The sequence below is a fragment of the Thunnus thynnus genome, chromosome 24 (genome assembly GCF_963924715.1).
Source record: "Thunnus thynnus chromosome 24, fThuThy2.1, whole genome shotgun sequence".
NCBI classification, from domain to species: Eukaryota; Metazoa; Chordata; class Actinopteri; order Scombriformes; family Scombridae; genus Thunnus; species Thunnus thynnus.
Genome location: NC_089540.1, coordinates 1,685,560 through 1,709,094, shown reverse-complemented (window position 1 = coordinate 1,709,094; position 23,535 = coordinate 1,685,560). Strand labels below are relative to the sequence as shown.

Below are 23,535 nucleotides of genomic sequence, written 5' to 3'. Positions count from 1 at the left end.
ATCTCGACCAGTTTAGGGACCAAATGGCAAGAATATATCTTTTTATAGAATTTACAAATGTAGCTTAAAATCTTCTGGATGTACTTCCATTTTTCTTGTAATAGGATGCAAAACGGAAAGAGTTAATGATTACTTTTGTTGTAATTTTATAATAATTAATATCATTAATATTTACACTCATTCACTTGCTTTTGTAACCCAAAATATCACAAGTCTGGCACAATACTTTACATATTGCTAGCATATGACAATTTGAAATATCTAACATATATTTCTTTACAAACATATCCAACTAATATTGATACAAAAATTTACTGCCTTTTTTATTTCTAAATAATACATTGCTGGTCACATTGTAAGCTCAGGCAGTGCTGAGATTGCAAGACAGAAAAAAGCCCACAAAGAAAACTATTGGAAGCATAACAGGATGATAGCAGGTGATGAGATCCAGTCAGTTCTCATTCTCAGACAGAAGACGTGTCTGAAAATGGAGAGTAAAGCTCTTCCTGGACATGCAATGTCTAAAGAGTGGACACAAAGCAACGCACAAGACAGTAGTGTATATAATGGCCTGCAGACGCACAGTGTGCATCTCTCCGAGGATGAGATTGTGTTCGCATTTTGGTCGTTTAGTGAAAAATAATGAAACACAGGTCGTAATTGGAAAAAGAATGAATAATGTTTCGGATATATTTACACGCACCTCAATAGAAAGCACAAGCTAGAAAAACCAAAAAGATCTCAGCCAAAATAAAAAACAATAATAGAAGGAGCTCTTTTAATATCTTTTTTTTTTTTTTTTTTTTAAATTTCCACGCACAACTATATACCTTTTTTTCCTTTTTTTTTAACAAAGTTTTCATAAATACATTTCAGGCTGGGGTGTAGAATTCTGTGCCCAAGTCAGGTGTCTGATGCATGGATGATGAAAAGATGATGTTCCAGACGCTCAATTGTTGCTTTTCAACAACTGTTGCAACTGTCTTCCTATTGTGTATTTATGGCACAAAAGCCTCAGCAAAGGCTTCTTTGTCACACTGAAACAGTTCATTTTGTATTGTAAGAATATTAACAGTCATCCCCTGGTTGCCTTTTCTTTTGGTAAAACTCCTCGAAAACCTTCCATGAAGCTTAGCTCCAGATAGAGTTATTACTATAGTAACATTCACTTTTATATTTTCACGAGTTCATAATCACCTTATACTGTATATACTTTTCAAGAAGGCATGGTAGCAAAATAACATCTGCTGAGACTTTGGAGTCTGTGCTTCACACAGTCAGTCACTCATATTTGCCTTTGCAAAGTGGCCTGGCTGATCCAGAGGGAATCCGTCTCCGTCCCGTCCCAGCGGAGCTATACCCGTGTGGTGGAGTGGCCGTGGGGCAAGTTGGTACTGTTCTGGCTGCCACCAAAAGTGTTGAAGTTGTGCAGAGGCTGCATGCCAGCCAGCGAGTTGGGGATCATGGTGATGGTGCTGGGCGTCATCAGGGGTATGTCGTCAGGCGACCGACGCAAGGTGAGGGTGTAGTCGGGTGGGCAGGTGAGGCGCAGTGTGTCGTGGGCCTGCAGCGACTCACACTCATGGTGGTGCTCATGCTCCAGCTGCTGCTGCTTCATCTGCAGTGACATCAGCTCCTCGCTCTGCAGGTGGGCCACGTCGTTGGTGGTGGACGGCGTGTTGGTTGGGGCGGAGTTGCGCTGTGGGGTGGGGACACGCCGGTTGGACTCGTGTCGCCGCTTGTCTTTTTTATAGTAGAGCGCAGCAAAGGCCAAGATATTCAAGAAGAGGAGGGAGGCTCCCACGGCAATGGTGACACTCAGCTCGGTGGAGTAGTCCCGCTTGGTCTCGATCACCACAGTTGACTCATCGGTGAGGTCGCCACTCTTGCGTTGGTCGGTGGTCTGCTTGGTGTTAGCAGGTGGGACACCTGGGTGGCGGGTAGTGGAGGGCCAGTTGTTTTTGCCTGGGAATCGCTTGGTGTAGGGGTACGGGGTGGTGTCCTGTGGAGGTATTTTGGTGGTGGTTGATACATATTGAAAAAACTCATTTATGTTGTGGAGATGTGGAACCAGTTCCAGCCAGAAGGCGACCTTGGTGGCGCGGTAGTGGTCTCGAACTCGAGGTTTGAGGCCGATGTGTAGGTAGAGCTGGTCCTTAGGGTTGTACTTGGTCCAGGCTACCTCTTCAAACCGGTTTGGCTTTGTGTGGATGAACTTTGTATCCTGTGGAACTGGTTGGTTTGGGTCCCTGAAGGAGAAAAAAATATACAAGAGAAGATGAAATCGACAATAAATGGACAATAAATACATTATACCACACTGAAATTCGTTATGAGACATTAAACATGCTTGAATGAACAAAAGATATCAGGAGGCATGCTAAATATTACATGCACCTTCATCAACATTTAAAACATAATGACCACATTTAAAAAGTAGATTTTTATGTGACTCTTTAAATTGGCTTTTGCTTCAAATCATTTTAAAGCAGCATGATAATACAATTCAACAATGTAACTGTCCATTAGATTCACTTAGCACTAATTTGTGACATTTCCAGATGAGTCATTACTCTATTTTTCTGCTCCCTCTGTTCAAAGCTAATGCGTTTGGAGGTGACTCAGAATTTGAATGCATGAGCAGACAAAATGTTCTGAGTCTTTCATACACCAATGACACGTTTCCAGGTCTGTTGTCACATTTTCTTAATATTCAGTCTTAGTCTGTGTATTATTTTTTGCAGTTTGGAATAGAGCTGCCTCTCTAGCGACTTTGTGGGAGAGATTTCATTAACTTTGGAGAGGTAAGGGGGAGTGAAGGCTAGACAACAACCTTGGAGCCGACACACTGGAGTGTTTGTGTGTGTTGGTGGGTGTTTGAGTGGTGGTGGGTGGGTGTATATCTGAATACTGAATAGGAAGGACTCATCTTGAGTCACGCATTGCATCTTGGGGGCCACTAAGGAACACTGATGAACTCCTGCCTCTGTATGAGAGACAGTCAGTGAGGGTGTGTTTGTGTATTTGTGTGCCTGAAAAGGTTCTGTGTGGTTATGGGTATGTGCATTGTCATGTGGGTTCAATCCATTACAAACACAGGAATAGGGATGTGTTATGGATGTGTGCTTACAACTTTTGTTGACATTTAGCTCTAGTTCCTATGGAGATTTTCTGTACGCTGTATTTGACAAAAGTTTCATGTATTGTAAAGTGTTTGTGTGAGAAGGTTGTATTCACTAATGTTGCTTTATGTAGCTAATCTACAGCCTGTAATGTCCAGGGCTGCCAATATTGAAATGCAATTTTAATTTCTGTGCACATGATGTACAATAAGCCATCTCCATCAGAGAGGACAGAGTCATGACATGGCTTTTACAGTATGTTATTCTTTGTTTGAGGCTTTGGGAGATACTGATGTCTGTGACTAATATTACAGCAGATGCCACAATCACTCATTTCTGTTAGACAAAAATGTTAAAACAAAATGATAGTTCAGTTTGATTATGAGGCCACTGCATCTCAAAGCAAATGTTTAGGCACAAACACATACAAACACACACATACACACAACTAATTCTAACCTTAAGGACAGGTTCACAATTTTTCAAGCTTGTTTTAAAACAACAGTCAGAAGCTCAAATGAACAGTGAAACATGTTTATCTTGCTGTAATCATTCCTCCTCCACAGTCTCCTTCTGTGCGAAAATGTATTTAAAAGTTTATCTGAACCTAAAATGAAGCTTCAGCTGTCCAAATGAGTCAAATTAAGTAGATATCTTTCAGCATTACAGTCTTTTTAGTGCCAAAGTCTCTCTTTTTGCTACTTTATTTCTAACGCAGCTCAACAAGGAAACGCTGTCCAAGGAAACACAAAGAGGGAATTTGATGCTAAAAAGACTGTAAATGTGGAATATATCCACGTGATACAGATGGCACCTATTTCATTTGTCTGCTTTATGCCGCATTACCACAGTGCTGTCACGGCGGTAAAAGAGAGCAGTTCACTAAATAGATGCTAGGTGGCAGCAAAGTACTTGAATCCTGTCAGCAGGAAACAAAACAGTCCATAAAGACCGTTTTGTGTACATATCTAGTAATTTTTTAAAGTTAAATACGCTAACTCTGCTAGCTTTTCCATTTTTCTATGGGATTTCCCATTGTATTAATATGTTGTTAGCATCATGCTAAACAAGGATTACTGTCCTGTGAGCCAATTCAGTTTGTGACATTCAGTATCATGTTGTGAAACAACTTCATTAAAGTAAAAGTCCTGCATTCAAAACATATGTAACAGTAAACATTTTATGAGTTAAATATCATCATCTTCAACTGTTTCCTACAGTCGGAGGAAAACCTCTGTTAACACATTGTTAAATTCAATGAAGCTGAGCTTACTAGTAACTTCTACTCCTTCTAAAAGATCATTTATGACTTCTCATAAACAGACACTAACTCATTCTGCGAACATTTAACAAAATTTGGTATTAATTTTACCTCCATGTAAAGTGAATAAACGTGATGTTTCCCAGATAATGCTTATCTGACTTAACAACACATTTTTACAACTGCTGATTTATTAAATAGGAGTTTCACTGAGTGAAACGTGATGCTGAGATGCAGGAAGTTTTCTGTGAATGATACACATCCAGAGCGTTTTGGAGTCAGTTTAACACTGAATATTGACGGAACAAATGAAAAACACTTTATCAATGGTATTCACTCTAAAGAGAAAAACAATTATTAATTTAGAGTCGGCTAGTGGAGAGCTTGGGAAGTGAAAAATGCATGTAAATATCAGAACCCCTTTGCTTATGCATGATTACTAAATTCCTTTAAAATAGAGTGAGTGCCTTTTAGAAAAAGAGTATATCCAGCCCCTGCAATATAAAAAATTTTAAAAAAAAACAAACATGAACCAAATTAAATTAGTAAACTTGACTTTTGGTTTTCCACATTGGAAATATTTGGAGCTCTTAAAAGTAGAACAGGAATCACAGTTCCCCTATTACTTTAATTGGCTGGTTTGGATTTGTATAGCTTACAGCATTATCATTTCCATGTGACAGCCAACTTCTCTAGCTGTGGTAGCGCGGGGTCGTTAGAGGAGAGGGTCTAAGCCATTTTTCCACTACATGGTACTGACTCAGCTCAACTCTACTCGCTTTACTTTTCTGGTTTTGGTTTCCATTGCAAATAGTAACCCCTCAAATAGAGAGGCTGGTTATAGTAAAGAAAAGAACGTGAGATGAGTCTGAGACTCTCATGAAACAAATCTGAGAAGTATGATCCCTAAGAGATCTTATCATTGTCCTCTCTTGTCTGATTTATTTTCTTATTCCTCTAATGTCCAACTGAAGCTATGAGAAGGTAGAAGGCTTATCTCGGACTTTTAGCTACTTAAAATAAAAAAAGTCCTTACAGCTCTGATGGAGCTCAGGATTCATCCATAAGGGCTGCTTTATTACAAACAATTCCACTGTATAAAGCTGGAATAGCTGACCTAGTAGATGTGTAGCAGAACACAGAACATTAATTACCGTCAGATCCTGACCAATCTGGTGTTAATGAAGTTACCGCTACTGTGCCATGTGCATAAATGCACACATCACTCTCAATTTAAAGATGCACTTATCGTTATAAACACTGGAGACAGCTGCAGAAACCACTCCACTCACTGTAAAAATAACTTTACTGATCTTATAATAGTACATCCACAGCCTGTATGTGTCTTGTCATGTGCAGCACCATATTTCTCCCCGTCCCTCCAATGCTCCACATTAAGTTCTGCTCTGTTACATTAAAATACCAGTTTTGAGGAGCAGAAATATGCAGGGCTATGCTCAGAATATTCTGACTGAAGCAGCACTTGGCAGCCCACAGGACCTACAGGATGGACCCAAAGCTTTGGCACCATGCTCACAGCTGCTTTTCACTGTTATTGAACATGAACACAAATGAGAGGCAGCAAGTTTTCTGTGAATGATACACATCCATTGTATTTTGGAGTCAGTTTAACTCTGAATACTGAGGAGAACAAATCAGTTTTCTTTCAGCTTCTGGGGGAATCTGATTTCCAGTCAATTATAGATATTGGGAGGGGGGACAAATTTCCATGTTTCAGATATTGAGGTCTAAACTTTGTTGACAGATGGTTGGTTTAAATATCATATCACAAATGTCCATTATGAAATTAAGACTGTGCCTACTATACAGGCCCGGCAAAAAATATATATATATATCACAGTGTTGTGACTAATTCCCAGAAAGTTTCATGGCGTTTCTCTGTTCCCTGTCGCGTCTGCTTGCCTGGCATGAACTGCTCACATGTGTCACCAGGTGGTTGTTGGTGCGCACTGCAGCTACTCCTGGATAAATTAATCTGTATGACTAACTCAGACCGCTGAAGCCTCATATAATCTTCAGATCAAGTTTTAAATGCATTTTTGCACAAAGTGACTGTGTGAACAGCACATCTGAAGATCTTTTGAAGAGGAGGAATGATTACAGTAAGGAAAACCTCTTTCAATGTTCATATGGGCACCTGACTGTTATTTTATGACACAGTTGAATTTGTGAATCTGTCCTTTACCTGTAAAACCAAGGGTTAACCTTCAAACAGTCAAACAGAAGTTGTGAGGACAGGCTAAAATGACAATGCAGAAATGTCCTCACTACTGAAATTTGTCCTCACACTGATCACACACAAATAAAGACACACAAATCTGATCTACTTGTTCAGTTCAAATCCTACAGATGATTTCACTGCTCTAAACAGAATAACTGACTTTATAAATGGCTCTTGTTGTTGCATTGTTTGCTATAATCAGTTAGCAGCAGGTAATCTTGGACCCAAGCTGTTTCCATAGCAACACAATTCAATGAAACAACACATAGCTTGGAACAAGCAGTATTTTGACTGATCACTTCAACCATTTTGTGTCTAAGTGACTAATGGGGACAACAATTTTGAAGAGAGCGCTGCAGTCGCCCCATCAATGTCCGTCCAATAAAAGTGCTTGTTTTTGTCAATGACTGGCTCAGATTGTTATTATTAGTGTCTGACAACATTATGGAAAGGGACCACACAGAGAAATAAAACTTTTTTCTTTACCTTTCGCTTGATCCAGTCTGTTTGTCATTGTGTCTAACCAAGACGCGCTCAAGGAGAAGTCTCATTCTGAATTCTTGTGAGAGTTGAATTATTGTCGAAATCAGCTGAATATTCAGCCATGACTTTGAAAATCTTTTAGATAACACTAAGCTATACTTTCTGTACTCCAACACAACAAACTCCTCCCAGCACTGCTCTCTTCAACTTTGTCATGGCTGAATATTTAGCTAATGTAGACAACAACTCAACACTCACAAGATTTCAGAATCAGACAGAGGAACTAAACTTAGACCTCAGTTTCTCTAGCTGAACCTGCAGAAATTTTCCACCAGTGGAAGTGGACCTTTATTTTGCCATATCTTGAATATTTTTTAAAGCTAGAAATGTAAGCTCAGTTATTAATAAAGGTACCACAGACTATGCATATCCTACAAAAGTATAACCTTTTGCTAAACAGCAGCCTCTGTGGCTGACAATTAAACATGATAAACCCAATTAACCGTGACATTATAATACTGTAATAGTGCATTTTGTTAATATAGACCAAAGGAAGAGTAGTTATTGCCAACTTTTTGGGATCAAAATGCTCACTGCTCCACCTGTGCCTTAGTCTAATGTAATTCTCTCATTAGAAAGGTTACATTTTATAATACAAGGTCTGCCCTCCAACTGGTGGCTACATATGGAGCCATACATAAGGCACTGCTAGCATGTGGTGGGGTTTCACTTAAGGCCTGTCATCTCAGCACTAACATATGCTGGAACAATATGCCACTTCTCCGCTCCTGAATTTGCCTTGAAAAAGACAACGTTCGAGGCCTTCTATGCTCACTGAACTGCAAAATACATGCTTTGCTTACATATGTTTCCATCAAGCATCCAATCTGTTGATAATAGCAGTGACTCTTGCCATAGATTGAGGTACTACTATTCTGTACTCCTCCTCTCAGTCTGACAGGTGTATGAAAACTGAGAATTCACAGATGAAATACGTGTCACCAGAGTGGTAGAACAGATGCTTTCATGTACTCGGATGAGCTGTAATGTATTCAGTGTTACCTTGTGCCAACTGACACCAGAACAGCTGTAAATGTTTGTGAAAAAGCAGCTTTTATAGACTGCTGTATGACTTTTTAAATCTTAAATATACAAGTTAGAGAAAGATAAGAAAAGCAGAGACAAACAGCTTAATCAGTCACAATCAGGTGCAGTTGTGCTTCCTACCTCTGCTAGCTAATTTCCTATGTGAGACCCTGTCCTGATGAAGGTCTGAGGACTGAAACATTGTTCATAAAGTGAGCAAATGTTATCGACAGTGTTCAGGACTCTTTGGTTTCTTAAGTCAAGAGTTTTTGATCCTACATACCAGTCCTGTCAATAAGGCATGTAGGAACTTAGGCCTAGTGTGCTTCAAGCCCTCAAAACACCAGATCCTTCATTTCCCCTCATGCAATGCCTCCTTTCTACCATTGCTGTCTGGTACAAGCCCACATCCTTCAAAGTCCAGAGACCTCAAAATTATCTTTATTGAAAATTTTGATTAGCAGTATTGTGAAAATGTGATACCTAACAAATTGCATTTAAAAATCCATATCCAGCATCAATGATGTTATCAACTGTTGCACCAACAGTGGTTTACAGCCAGGGCCATTTTTAATAAATCATACTTTATGCCTTGAAAGGGTAATATTGATGTGTCTCCTGGAAGGATATGTCTGGGTAAGCAAGATATATCAACCCCTGTAATATTCTTTGTTGTGTCTCTGATAAATACCAAATATTGGTTTCACACAATTCCAAAACATACCATATGTATGAGGGACCTTGTCTCAATTTTACACCTTTTGAAAAATTATTGTTCACCCTGTGAAGTCTGTCTGGTGTAAAATAGGTTCTATAAATAATATTAATGTGTCGAAACTTGTGATGGCTATTTTAAGAAAAAGACATTTTTACATATTGCCAAAGTGACATTCAATTCCTTGGCCTTTACACTTCCATTAGTTTAAAGGATAGGTTCACAATTTTTCACAGTCAGGGGTCCATATGAACAGTGAAAGAGATTTTCCTCACTGTAATCATTCCTTCTGTTCATACTGGCTATTAAAAGATCCTTTTCAAATGTGTTTTCAATGTAAGTGACGGGGGCCAAAATCCACAGTGTGTCCACACAGTCATTTTGTGCAAAAATGCATTTAAAAGTTCGCCTGAAGCTTATATAAGGCTTCAGCAGTCTGAGTTAGTCATATCAAGTGGATATCTGCCACATTTACAGTCTTTTTAGCATCAAATTCCCTCTTTGTGTTTCTGCGGACAGTTTTTCCCTGTTGAGTTGCGGTGGACGTATAGTATCAAAAAGAGGGACTTTGGCACTAAAAAGACTGTAACATTGAAAGATATCCACTTGATTTGACTCATTTGGATGACTAAAGCTTCATATTAGCTTCAGATAAACTTTTAAATATGTTTTTGCACAGAAGGAGGACTGTGGACTTTGGCTCCCATCACTTCCATTGTAAGTGCATTATGAAGGGATCTTCTAATGGTCAGTATGAACGGAAGGAAAGATTACAGCAACAAAAACATATTTCAGTGTTCATTGTCTCCAAGCCAAAGTGGATATAATGCTCTGGTATACTAGACTCTGATTTTGATGTATAAATCCCATGGCGTTCCCCATTGTTTTTGTGTCAAACAATAATAATCCGTTTGTCTAATTGTTTAAGCTTTTGGCTTCCAAAATGGTCATGATCCCACCACCTAGTGAGTTTCCATATAGTCAGATCAATTTGAGTATGACAGCCTTATATTTTGATGGCATTAAAATAGAAATGGTTATACATTGTAAATATAGAGTCTTTCAGCGGTTGCCTGCATTTCTGTGTATAGAATAACAACAACAACACGAGAGCGTGGGAGACTTGTTGAAAAATGGCCACAATTGCAGTGATGAATTTGCTTTCAGTCACTGCTTTATTAGAAGTACACTAAAAAAAAATAGTGAGAGAAAAGAGCCTTCCCAAAATGTCTATATGGCAGCCAATTCCCCGCTGATCAGGCATCAACTGGATGGGAGCCAAACAGAGAGCAGGGGAGTGAAAGGTATAGCCTATGAAGCTGATCAACACTTTATTTATTCACCTGAAAGTGAATTTTCAGTATGACTGGGCTTCAAACACCCTGATACCTAATCTCAAGGTGCGTGAAACAAAAACGTGATCCAAATATAAACAGCCAGCAAATCCTCTCATCAAATCCAGCACTGCCGCAGTACCAGGGGAGGATTTGACTTGTTTTATTAACCTCCACTTGATCTCTTCGACTAGTGAGTTAATCATTAAAACATTAAATCATAACTAAACTTTTTGTTGACACACCACCCAAAGTATATCTTTGGAGTATCAAACACTCTCTGTAGGCTTGAAAGGTGGTTTAAATTGTAAGAAGCAGATTTAACACGCTTAATCTTGGCATCTGTCATATGCACGGCAACTATTGAGATCTGAAGTTCAATACATTGGACAGTTTCTTCCTTCCTGAAGGTTTTGAAATGTTGGCAGATCTGCAACATGCTGCATCAGCTACCAGCAGTTCCTGTTTAGTTACAGACACTTGAAGTAGAGTTAGACTGATAAGCTGGTGCTAAACTGATAAGCAGCCAGATCAAAGTATCAGCCAATGTTGCATCATCAGCATCAGAATACATATCAGCCACTAAGGAACAAGAAAAGTGAGTTCAGAAACATCAAACATATGTTTGAGGTAATTTGGAAAAATGTCTCCATTTCAAAGTTGCACCAGAGTACCAGTCACACTCCAACTCAAAGGTAAAACTCTCTGTTTTATCCCTCTGGACATACACTCACTGAGCACTTTATCAGGAGCACCTGTGCATTCTAATGCAATCCAATACAACAGCTCTGCATTAAATTCTACTTTTGGGAAGCTTATACATTTTCAGTTTTTGTTGACACTGTCAGAAAGGTGATAATTCTACTTTATGTTTGTTATTGAGGTTGTAGTGGGTGGTGGTGGTATACTGGAGTGTGTTATATTGAAGTGTTCCTGATATTTGTCCACTCCATTAACATACATGAGGGGGGCAAAATATTGAGTGTATGACAGCGCAACCAGAAATTCTTAAAGAGGTCATACAGTCAGATTTTAATTCAATTTAAAATTCTTCATACTGTTGAAGAGTTGTTTTACTCTTGTTTTAAACAGTTTTTATAGTGAAATATAGCTATATCTTGGTTTTATCTACAGTTTTATGAACCTTGAACCAGAGATGAACAGACAACAATCTCTGGATTAATTTTGATACATAAGAAATGTCTGAACATGATAATTATGGGGTAAGGTCTGAAAATATAAAAAAGCACCTTTTTAAATTACTTCTCAGCTGAATATGGATGTATATTGTCAACAGACAGTGTCATGACACCTGGAAGAAGGTGATTTTTGATGATAGGCATCCAATATTGTCAGAATAGATTCTCAAAGTAACATAAATAAAAATGCATGAAAACCCAAACAAAGCAAAGGAGAAAAGAGAAGAACACTCACCCTGTTTTAGCAAAGTTAGTCCAGTAGGTCATGACGACAGCACTCAGCATCACATCATTCTTGGAGAAGTTGCAGTTGAAGAGATCTGTGGGACCGATCATAGGGATTCCAAACACATATGGTACTTCATCACCATGGGCTGAATCGGCCCAGCTGGGCTTCATGTCGCTTTGACAGTGGTGGTAGAAAGCATAGAAGTAGGTGGGGGAGCCATATTGGGCGTGGAGGTCAGCTGTAGCCACTGCTGGTGCCACCCACTGGTGGTCAGTGAACAGAGCCACCAGGGTCTTGCGCCGGGTTTCTGGGTTCTCCTTGTCTGCCCAGTCCGTGTACATGAATTTGATGGTTTCGCGCAGAGTGTCCTTGCCCTCTGGGTAGCCATACAGGTGATCGACAAAGTCCGACACAGCAAAGTCAAAATCATTGGCGGACACCCCGTCCTCACTGTCCACGATGCCATCTACGAACTTGAATCCCTCGCCCTGATTGACCCCCAGCATGATGTCGTAGTTGAGGAACTCCCCTTGCTCCATGAGGATCTGGGGGTCATCTGGGATCACGTCGCCATCAATCACAGGGCCGAAAGCAATGTGGTACTTTGCCGGCGTGATGTACTGCTCAATCAGCTCCTTGTAGTTCTTGTTCTGCAGGCACTCCACCAGGTCAATGGTGTCCAGCATGTTACAGCCCACCTTCTCAGCCAGGGCTCGCGTGTACTTGGCAGGCTGGTAGTTGACCGCCCAGCTGGACAGTGCTGTGCCACTCTGGATGATGGCTTTCTGGAACAGATCTGAGATTGGAGCTGGTATTAGTGAAACAAACACACACAGAGATGCTGGCAGCAAAGAGTTCATGCTTCAAGTCATCATAGACACGATTTCTCCTTTACTATTCAAAAGACTATTTATATATAATATTCCTTTTTCAAACAGTTGTTTAATAAACAAAGGCTGATCCTTATTTAGTATGTTTCTATTGTACCATAACACTTGGTTTTGGATTTCATAACTGGATTCTGGTTGGTGAAAATGGTGTTGCAACCAGCTGACTATGACATCCTCCAAAAATTGTGATAATTGTAAGAATGACTTTCTCTTTATCATAGTAAACTGAAAAACAGTTAACTGGATGTAAGGATAGATTTCTTATGGAACAAAGGATGAACAGGCATCAATACCGTTGCTGAGAAAAAAAAACAAATTTAGGTATAAGTATAATGCAAAGTGTCTTACTATTGAAGAATTTGAGTCCACTTTGTTTATAATCATTATATAGGTAGGCTGTTTTAATCTTTTCAGATTTACCACCCCATAAGAACTTGAATACACTTTGTTTATATTTTTTACACATCTCATCTCTTGAGGTAGGTAGTGACATATATGTAAACTGAAGAATTACCAAGAGATTAAGAGTTTATCACTGTTATTTTTCCCTACAAGATTGGGTGAGTGGTTTTCCAGGCATTTAATTTTCTGTCAACCATTTGTAGCTTTTTATCAAAAAAAATATTTTGTAATATGTTCCATTTTTCTTGGGATGCAACAGAGCTCAAAATTTGTCCCCTTCAGAGATCCAATTTGTAACACAATACATTTATCATTGTTAGGTTTCTGCCCAGAAATAGCTGAATAATTATTCAGTTCCTCAACTAATGCAGAGACAGTAGCAACACTTGATTGAATTTGAAAATTAACATCATCCACATACACTGATTTTTTTTTTTTTTAATTCTAAACCATTTATTTTCAAACCATCTATTTTATTATTTATTCCAACTTTTTAGGACAAAGTGAAAAGCAGTAAACATTGGGTAAAAACACAAAAGTGAATTTAAATATTGTTTTTTAATTTTATTTTTTTTAAATGACAGGACTGTAATCCTGGTATATGATAATCTGACTTTTTCTCTGATACCCAAATTTGGGATACCTGATGATACCCATGATGATAGCAAATACCAATTTGATACCAGTGATCTGCTTGTTCTCAAATTTAAAGTCAAACACAAATCATAATTAGTCATCTCTTATTGCAGTCAAAAATAATGCCCAAGTGATTAAAAACTGTTTTAAGAAAACAGTTAAAAATGAAACCATTTGTATTTCTGAATGAAAACAAGTCACACATCAATATACTGTATATTTCTACATTTTGAGTGCAGTCATGAGCACATGACATGCGATTTACAGAGAGGATGTTTACACTGGAGCGGAAAAAAAACATGAATTTTCAAACATGTAATGAAAACTATTTTATCCGCCCAAAATATCAAAACAACCTACAAAAAGTGCAGAAATAGTCAAAATCTAATTTGATAAAAACTGCTTTATATGGGGTTAAATCTTTAATGTTAGCTAACCATGAATGTCGTTGTCACCAATTCCTGTTTCACAGTAAAGGCCTACCACTGCCTTTACATTAAAATGCTTTCAATGTGAGTAGTGGCTTTATGCATCAATGTTAGCTTGTCGCAGCAAATGAATGTAACATAACAGAAAAATTGTATTAATGTGGATTGGTCACATTTGGCAGATATCCAGTCAGCTTAATAATATCAATATCAGGGTCAATACTAATCTAATGGATGAGATTGGTGCATCCTCTACTTCGGTAAGTATATGTTTTTTTTATTTTAAATACATATTGATAAGTAATCCAATCTACAAACATCATTATGAGCAGCCCAGTCACACAGAATTCAAGCTCTATCTCTTTTCATGGCTATATAAAAACATTTCAAGACAAATAAAAGGATGGCTCAGAATTTTGACATTACATCTTTGTGTCCCTAATGAACAAACGGAACATGAAAGACATTTGCTGTTTATATAGCAGCAATACCTTAGGCAGTATTCTGGAATATTGGTAGCACAGCTTCACTGCCAATCAGCAAGTAGGCCACAATCCACTAGGAGCACTGTTCCTAGTGGATTGTTATGTGTGTATGTACATATAAATATATATATATATATACATATATATATAATTTTTTTGTTTCAGAGAGTGCTATTTATATTCATGCAAACACGCAGTGGTGGTGACTCAACCAGGCCGACTTGAAAAGTATGTTTTGAGCACACAGCAGACATTTCCCACAAGGCTGGTTAGCAGCATACGAGCTTTTGCTGCTGTTATTCATATGTGGGGAATCAGTTAAACTTCAAATCAGATGTTAACGTCAAAACTATACATAAAGACACATTTGCTGGTGTACAAGCTGATCATACTCTTGTCCTCATCGAAGCTTTACAACAACAGAGCTCCAATTTACAGCAGCGAGTGGGAAAAGGAGGATTACCTGACAAGTGATGTATTATACATCACTAAGAATGCTTCGTAGGTCAAATAGTGTTTGTGTAACGCTCTCTTGCTCTTCTTCTATATCTAGCAAATCAAATACAATACCTTGCTAAATGGATACATAAAACCAACCATAATATCCAGTGGATAGACTTGGCACAACAATATTACAAAAAAACATCTCACTCTCAGATTTACCTTTCTTCAACACAACCATCAAACAACATCCCTACCTACAACTTAAATCCATAATCAAAACAAAAATTAACATAACTTATAACTTACAAATTTAAATAAACTAACCTCAAAACTCAGACACTTATTTACCTCCAATAATTCTGTAACAGTCCCAGCAGCTGGCTGGAACACTGATCTAACCATCTCTCCCTCAACTGACTTCTGGATTGATATAAATAAAAATATTTTTGCTACGATGCCCAAAACAAATCTACAGCTAATTCAATACAAAATCATCCACATAATACACATTACTCAGTGTAAAATGTACAAATGAGACTGGTAAACACTGACACCTGTTCACAATGAACAATAGGCACAACAGATAATTATTTTCACACTCTCTGGGCCTGCCAACTGGTTTACTCTTTTTGGGTTTGTGTAGCACAAAAACTCTCCATCATCTTGGACTGTCGAATCCTTCCATCCCCACAGCTCTGTCTGTCTGCTAGGAGACACTTCAGAAATCAACATACCAAACAAATACAAGAACAGCCTGCTCATTTCTCTAACTGTCGCCAAGAAAACAATTCTCTTAAACTGGAAATCAAAAAATTCAATGAATATTAACCATTGGACCAACCTCCTTTCAGAATACATATCTATGGAAAAGAAATCACTGCTTACAATAACAGCAACATCACAGTGACAAATGGTCCCCATTCTTGTCCTTGATGGGGCTGGACTAGTGCCGCACATATTCCCACATTCCCACGCACAACACATCGACTTGGAGACACACACCCATGGCACGTTGTACTCACACACCTGCACACGCATACACTTATTTCTTTTTTTTTTTTCCTTTGCTTTGCTTTATTTATTCTTTATAGATATAGATATGTTTGTTTTTTCTCTCTTTGCTTACACATACATACTGCCTATTGATTTATAGAATTGCTATTACTTTTTTTAATTTCCATTTGCTGTAATTGTAATCATGACATTGTTACTGCCAACCAATAGCAAAAAAAACCCAAAACAAATAAACAATCAAAGAAAATTAAGAATGTCACTCCTTAGCGGACAGACTCCATCCCAATATAATAATAATTATTACATATACATACATATATTGTCTCTTTCTTTCTCTCTGCCACACATGCTATACTCCTTACTCCACACACCATTAAACACAGATAAATATCACTGCCTCTCATACGAACACCCAGACATGCACACACACACACACATTACCGACACAGACCCTACTTAATCTAATCTCTACTCTCTCACGCTTATCATATCATCACATACATCATCGTAACAGCTTTATGTTATTGTCTGTATGTCTATTTTGTATCTTCTATGTCACTCTTTTTTTGTCACTCTATTTCACCAATTAAAAAAGAAAATGTGTTTGTCAACTCTCAGCCACAATTGCTGCCCATCAAGACTTTTATCTAAAAGTAAAGTAAGCCATTCCTATTCCCTGCAAAATGAGTACAAAATGAAAGAAAATAAATGGAACATCCCTAATAACTGCAACATAAGACCACAAGAGCAAATAGAAACAAGTAAACTCAATGAACTTCTACCAGATAAAAACAACAGATAAAAATGTTGATTTTGTGGGAAGGTACATCTTTAACAAAGCCTGTATTTGTTCCATGCAGGGTGGAAAATGGCCAGGGCACTGCAGCAACACTTTTTTTGAGATCCAGTCCTCCAAATCCTCCTTTTTTCTGACAGATGGGTCAGGCGATGTTACACGCCGGGTGTATAAATTTATTTTGGAAGGAACTATTCATTTGTGAAAGCCGAGAGCTCTGTGAAAACCCTGAGGAAAACTACAAGAATGACCTTTTTGCTGTTATGTTTTAAAATTCCCATTAATAATACATATAAATAAAGATGTAAATACAGTATGTTAATCTGGAATCTGTTCCCATGCCCATCTCTTCTCCTGCAATGCGTATGGCAAAAGAGATGTTTCAAGGCTAAGGCAGGATACACACTTGAATGAACACTTATTTCTCTGCATGTGGCGATCAAATAAGATGCCATGATTATCGGATGAAAAGCAACAAAGGGGGCTATTTGAATAACTCATACTACTAAAATGATCCAGTGTATTCTTCCTGCTACTCAAGTGGTGTTTGTGCCTCTGGTCTTTGTTTGCATATGGTTTTGTGGTGGTTCATTTATTATTATTCCTGTCTTGTACCCAAACACTATCTGTTAAAACAGGAAATAAACAGGCGAAAAATCTGAAAACAAGACACATTTTGCAGGGATTTTGATAACCCATAACCTTGAGCTTCCATAATCTGAATTTTTAATAGCCTGTGGGGCTTTGGTGCTAGTTTCTGCCTTGCGTTCCCATTGGATTTTATAAACCAGTGGCCTGTTTAACCAAATTGTCAATTTGCAAGGTGTGATCTGCAACATGACATCATTTCCTGTATTCCTTGCATTAGTAGTGTAGTAGTAGTAGTAGCGATAAGAACTACCGTAGAGAATAAATTGAAAAAGTTTTAAGTTAAGCTCCATCCCGTTCCTCATGTGTTGGAACTTATGTGTGTTCAAGACATAGTGCAGGATGTCTCAGGCACGTTTTGAACAGGCGCTACAGTTCATCCAATCAACTTCACTCAACTCTAAACTGTAAACTGGTAAAATCAGTAAATTGTGGTGTCTATCGATAGCTTGTATCTGAGGTGTTCAGGGAGCATCAGTAAATTGTAGCATCTACCTATAGTCTGCATGAGAGGTGTTTAAGGTGATGGGCACTGTTCTCTCTAGGTATTGAGAAATTGTCCTGTTCCAAACAGGTGTGTTTTGAACAGGAACTGCACTAGTCTACCAAAAGACAGACCCATTTCCCAAAACTATAACACTATTCCCCTGTTTTCACTCATGCTGATTTAAAAAGCACTGGCATTCAATATCATTACAGCTGGAACGCAATTGACCCCAGCTGGAAACACTGAGAGTCAGAACTGTTGACACACCTATCAGAACCTCAGGATAGATATATGGCTAACAGGGCCATGGGTCAGTTCACTTGTTTTGGAACAATCGATCTACAGAGACCTGTGGCAGAATAAATGTGATTTCTCTCTTTATCTAAATTCCACTGTGTACTACGTTCTTTATCGGTTAGATGTTTTTAAAATACATTTACTTTTTCACTCAATTTCAGTTTATTAACTACTGTACTTGAAAAATTAAACATTTTGAAAATGTATACATGTGTTGTGTCTATATGTTGTGTTCATCATGTAAAGAGGTTGTTCTAGTGGAAAACCATAAGCACCATTATTCATATAGTAGCAGGTTTTCAGTAGTGTTTTGAATTGATCCCACCAGTGTGTAATGGCTATTTTGTAGTGTGTGTGTATTTGGCGGCTTTTGCGTGATGTCTGAAGGCAAAGTTTGGCTTAGATGCAAGACTACATGGTTTTAGTGGAGAGTTTGGGTTTGACATGGAAAATTGTGAAGATGAGTGTACAGTTATGCATTTGTGTTTAGAATTTTGGGAAATGGAGCTTAATTCCAAGAAATATGTCTGTAATTTTTGCCACATTTCACTAATCAAAACAAGTGTCATGTTTGTAACCCATGCACGAGCTTCTGAGAGCCCTATCTGTAATTTGCAAGCTACAACCATTTACAAAAGTTGACACTACACTACTGTAAGCAGTGCTCGCAATTCTTAGTCAAATCAAGTGGATATCTTCCAAAACTACAATGCTTAAAAACATTTCAGGATGGTCAGTTTACGTCGGTATTTCCATGAGTTTGTAGCAGTGTTTGAATCACAGGGGGGTGGGGTGGGGTTCTCCAAAAACCAATTAAGAACCATTAACATTTCTAATGCTGCGATGAATTATATAAGAACTGGTGATTTTAACTCTGTCCCAGACTTTATCATCTGTCAACAATGTGTATAACATGATTATTGAATACATTCAGGGTGTTTTTAAGTGTCATGACTCATGGGCTACTGCTGTTCTGCACGCTTATGCGCAATTATTGTGTGTGGATTTGGTGTCAGATCCACAATTCTCACCTGCCAGTCCATGCAGTGTTGGTACTGCAGCTCACCTCGGCACATTCTGTTAAGCAGCCTCTGTCATTACTCCTGTCAAGCATTAAGTGTGAAGACTTTACTGCCCTTCCCCATCACACACCTTTTGTGAAGCAGGTTTCTCCTTTTATGTCAGCCACAAAAACAAGATTTTGGAGACCCTCCCATATTGATTTTTCCACACAATTAAGCATGTAGTAAGAGGCCCCAAGTTTAATTCTTTTTACTTCTCTTTGTAATATTTGGTATTAGAGGCAGTGATAGCCTAATAAAGTCCCTCTCTCTCCCTCCCCTAGCTAAAGCTAAAAAAACACTGATGTCACCATGGAATACGCTTACCTTAATTGCAATTAAATGCTGTATTTCAGCTATATGGGCCCATCAGTTATGTATGTAGACTATGATTTGCTGGATATCTTTGGAAGACATCCACTTGATTGGGCTAACTAAGATGGCAGAAGACTTATATTAGATTCAGCTGAACGGTAAGATGCATTTCTTAAATTGAACAAAACCAAAGCGCCAGAGCTTGCTGGGAAAAAGCTTTTGATAAGAAGTCCTAAAAGCATGATTCACATATATAGCAGAAATGACAAAATGATTAAACAGCCTTTTGCATGCGAGCATATCTCTATGTTCATCTGCATGCCTGTGAGCGAGTACACGTACCTTCTGAGTAATGCGAGAGGGTGAGCAGGCTGACGCATGATGCTCCAGCACCAGAGCCAAAAATGGTCACTCTCTTTGGGTCTCCTTTGAAGGCCTGGATGTTCTCTTTGATCCACCTGAGAGCCTGAATTTGATCCAGCAGGCCGTAGTTGCCCTTGGCTGCCTGGTCTCCTGTGCTTAGAAAGCCTGAAATGATGAAAACAAACAAGAGAAAAACACATCTCAACTTTACTTCTGAAAGGTTTTTGGCATTTATTTGATGTAAGGTGAGTATACAACATATTAGGATTTTTTTTCTTATCTGTGTTTTGTTTTCCTTATTCTGTTGTCTCAAAGCCTAAAATCTTCCAAACCTGCCTCATTCACTGTTTAAGTGAGTTAAATTGCTGAAATTAAAGGACCAGTGTGTAGGATTTAGTGGCATCTAGCGGTGAGGTTGCAGATTGCAACCAAATAAATACACCTCCCCTCACCCTCCCCTTCCAAGCTTGTAGGTGAATCTACGGTGGCCAAGAAACTCATGAAAAACGTGAAAGGTTCTCTCTAGAGCCAGTGTTTGGTTTGTCCCTTCTGGGCTACTGTAGAAACATGGCAGTGCAAGGAAGGAGGATCCACTCCCTATGTAGATATAAAGGGCTCATTCTAAGGTAACAAAAACACAACGATTCTTATTTTCGGGTGATTATACACTAATTAAAACATACTTATGATTATTATATTCCATTTCTGCCAAATCCGTTCTGCTAGATGCCACTAAATTCAGCACACTGCACCTTTAAGAAGGCATCATAGCTCTCTGAATTCATCTGGCTGGTTTCAGTATTTTACCAAGATTGCAGGTTGTATTCTCAACATATAATATCTTCATTATTGCATGAGAGTTGTATTTTGCTGCTTTAAACTGTTAATTTAGCAGTTGGAAGTCTTATTGACTCTTTTCAGTAGAAAATAGCAAGTGCGCTTGAAAAGTCAGTAGAGGTTGCTAGATCTTATAGATTTTATTCCTCTGTGCAACTGAACTCCTTTGTTGTCCAACAACTAACAAAAAAACATCAGTGAGTCACACTGTTGCACTGGGTGACATGTTCCTTCATTACCATGAACACACACATTGTTGTTTGTTTTGACTCAGTCCCACACACACACCGTCCTGCTGCCAGAAATACTCACTAGAGCACCGAATGTGGATTAATCCACTGCTGAAAAAACAAATATTTCCACCTGTTTGAGTAATGTTTGATAAAAACTACAATGATCAGCTGTTTTAGGAGATCAGAGACTTTTTAAAAAATGAAACTATATATTTGTGAGCTGTTTTTAAAGATGTCTTCAGTATGAATCAATGGGCTTGGCACTGAGAGCCACGGACAGGATATGGAAGTCAGAAAGTATTGAGAGATGCACTTTGTTGGTTTTGGTTTTTGTGGGATTTGCTGACAATAAGAACAATACAGAGTAATGCCATACTTGGATTTTAACTGATTCAAACTCTGTAACTCTAACTAAATCCAAGCTGCAATGTACATAAATCTACCTATAATTTCACAAGCTTTGAATATAAGCTGAAAGCAAGAAAGAAAGCAAATCAAGATAAATTATATAAAGTTATAAGCGCTGTTGAACTGAAACCAAAAGAGACAGTGTTCCCCAGGCAAACAATGGAGAACGGTGAAATGTTGCCTGCTCATTCACATTTCTCACTACTGATGCCCATTCACTATCACAGTCCAGAACAATCCAGAAAGTGCTGTTGACCCTGCTCAAGCAAGTGACTAAAAGTAACCAAATCTAACCCCTCATGTTCACTAGATGCTACTGCATTGTGTTCTGCTTGTGCCATGGCTCAGATGCATCTTTGCCATGGTTCAAATATCAACTGGAAATGACAAATGTCAAAATTGTGTAGTTGATTTGCTGACATTTTGTATTTTGCAGTATGTTTAAAAGACATTTGTAGCTCATTTATGAATGCTGTGGTAACAGAAACTTTAATAACTTTACGCAGCACTCAATCTTATCTTCACTCTGTAGCTATATCTGCTGAATAGTGTATATAAGCAGCAGGGAAACCAACAGCAGTCCTCTCTCTTCACAGATTTTGCCGGAGAAGTAACATGAACAAACAAACCAAAAAAAGCTACATGTACACAGAGACAAAGTCAGTAACAAATTAAATGCATCATTACACATTTCATGTCAACTGTAAATATAGGCATTTATATACAGTCTCTAGTGAATTGCATCATAAAAGCTATAACTACTCTACAAACAGATAAAGCACGTAATGATAACAGAGTGGAGAAAATAGATGCTCATACATCTTGTGGACTTTGGCACACTGGCTACAATGGCAGAGGATCTTCTCCAACAGCCATAATGCATCCAGTGGACATTGAGGATAAGTTGCTGGACCTCAAAAAATATGCAGGTGGCCTTCTGACTCAAAAGGTGTTTAGTGGTGCAGAGTGGGGGAGTTGAGACTTCATGCAAATGTTCTCTGACAGGCGGGAGCAGCAACCTGGTGACAACCAATCACTCTTGTTTTGACTCCCTTGTGAAACAGAAGCACAGTTGTTTTCTACTCCACTCAACCACGTAAAAGAACTGAGAGCTGATTGTCGCAGACAATGACTTCCCAATTCTCTATTATAGAATTTTAACAAGCTACCAGGACTCAAACAAGGAGAACGATGCATGGAATAGACAACTCTTGATAAATAAAATACTTTGTCATGCGCCAGCATAGTGGCAACATGAGAAAATAACTGCCTTAACAGAGCTGAGTATGTAAATTACACACTCAACACAAACATGCCTGAAAGCTTTAGGATCTTCAGAGACAGGGGAGAACCTGCTATTTTGAATCTGTATGTATGAATGAGGCACACCTGCCTGTATATTTAATTGTTTTCAAACCTAAATATGCAAAAAGTTATTATTTACTTCCATAACCGTCTTCATACAATAACAATAAGCATTCAGTCCATCAGCCTGTTTTGAAGCCAGTCAGCATTAAGTTCTGCTGCCTTGAGCGCCAACACATAAATAGTCAAGTATGCAAAGGCCTTTAAATTTGATTTTACCCATGGCTCCAGAAATGGTCGGCCAATAGAGATCCCTTCCAGTCAAGTGCCAGACCAACCAGCCTGGCAGCGAGCTTCACATCCGAAACTTGTTGACAAATTAGCAAATGCGCCTAAACCCATTAAGTGGCTTTCTAAATGCTGCCACTGGGGAAACTGGTGGCTCCGCCTTGCCAGGCCTGGGAGCTCACTGGCCAAGCCTGGCAGCGACAGTCTGTCCCTGCGAGCTGACCCAGGCAGTGTAAATGACAAATGGGATGAGGACTGCTGGGTAAGAAAGGAGGAAAAAGAGGAGAGGTAGCCTGTGGCTCTTTGATAGAGAGCAGATCCGGTTTGTCATGGTGAGGTGGAGGGGATGATAGAGAGGGGATGGAGGGCAGGGGTGGGGGAGGATTACAAGGCCTCTGGCAGCCTCATACACCCTGTAGGATGACCACAGGCCCTGGCTCGCCTCTCCTCTCCTCTCCTCTCCCCTCTCCATTCCACTCCACCTTTTCACTCCTCCTCTCCCTCCATCTCTGTCACTTCTCTTCTGT

The 23,535-nt window shown here is 38.8% G+C and overlaps 1 protein-coding gene across 3 annotated transcripts in view; it reads right to left on the bottom strand.

The window, feature by feature from the left end:
• Positions 1-339: 339 nt before the first annotated feature.
• The window catches only part of nlgn4xa (neuroligin 4 X-linked a), a 109,642-nt gene continuing 86,446 nt past the window's right edge, over positions 340-23,535 (bottom strand). For all 3 annotated transcript variants that reach the window (XM_067583242.1, XM_067583243.1, XM_067583244.1), the window contains 3 exons: positions 19,917-20,102; positions 11,678-12,467; positions 340-2,249 (listed from right to left, as the gene is read on the bottom strand). In XM_067583242.1, coding sequence (XP_067439343.1) covers positions 1,355-2,249; positions 11,678-12,467; positions 19,917-20,102 — 1,871 coding nt within the window. In that variant the 3' untranslated portion in view covers positions 340-1,354. The remainder of the gene's footprint in view (positions 2,250-11,677; positions 12,468-19,916; positions 20,103-23,535) is intronic.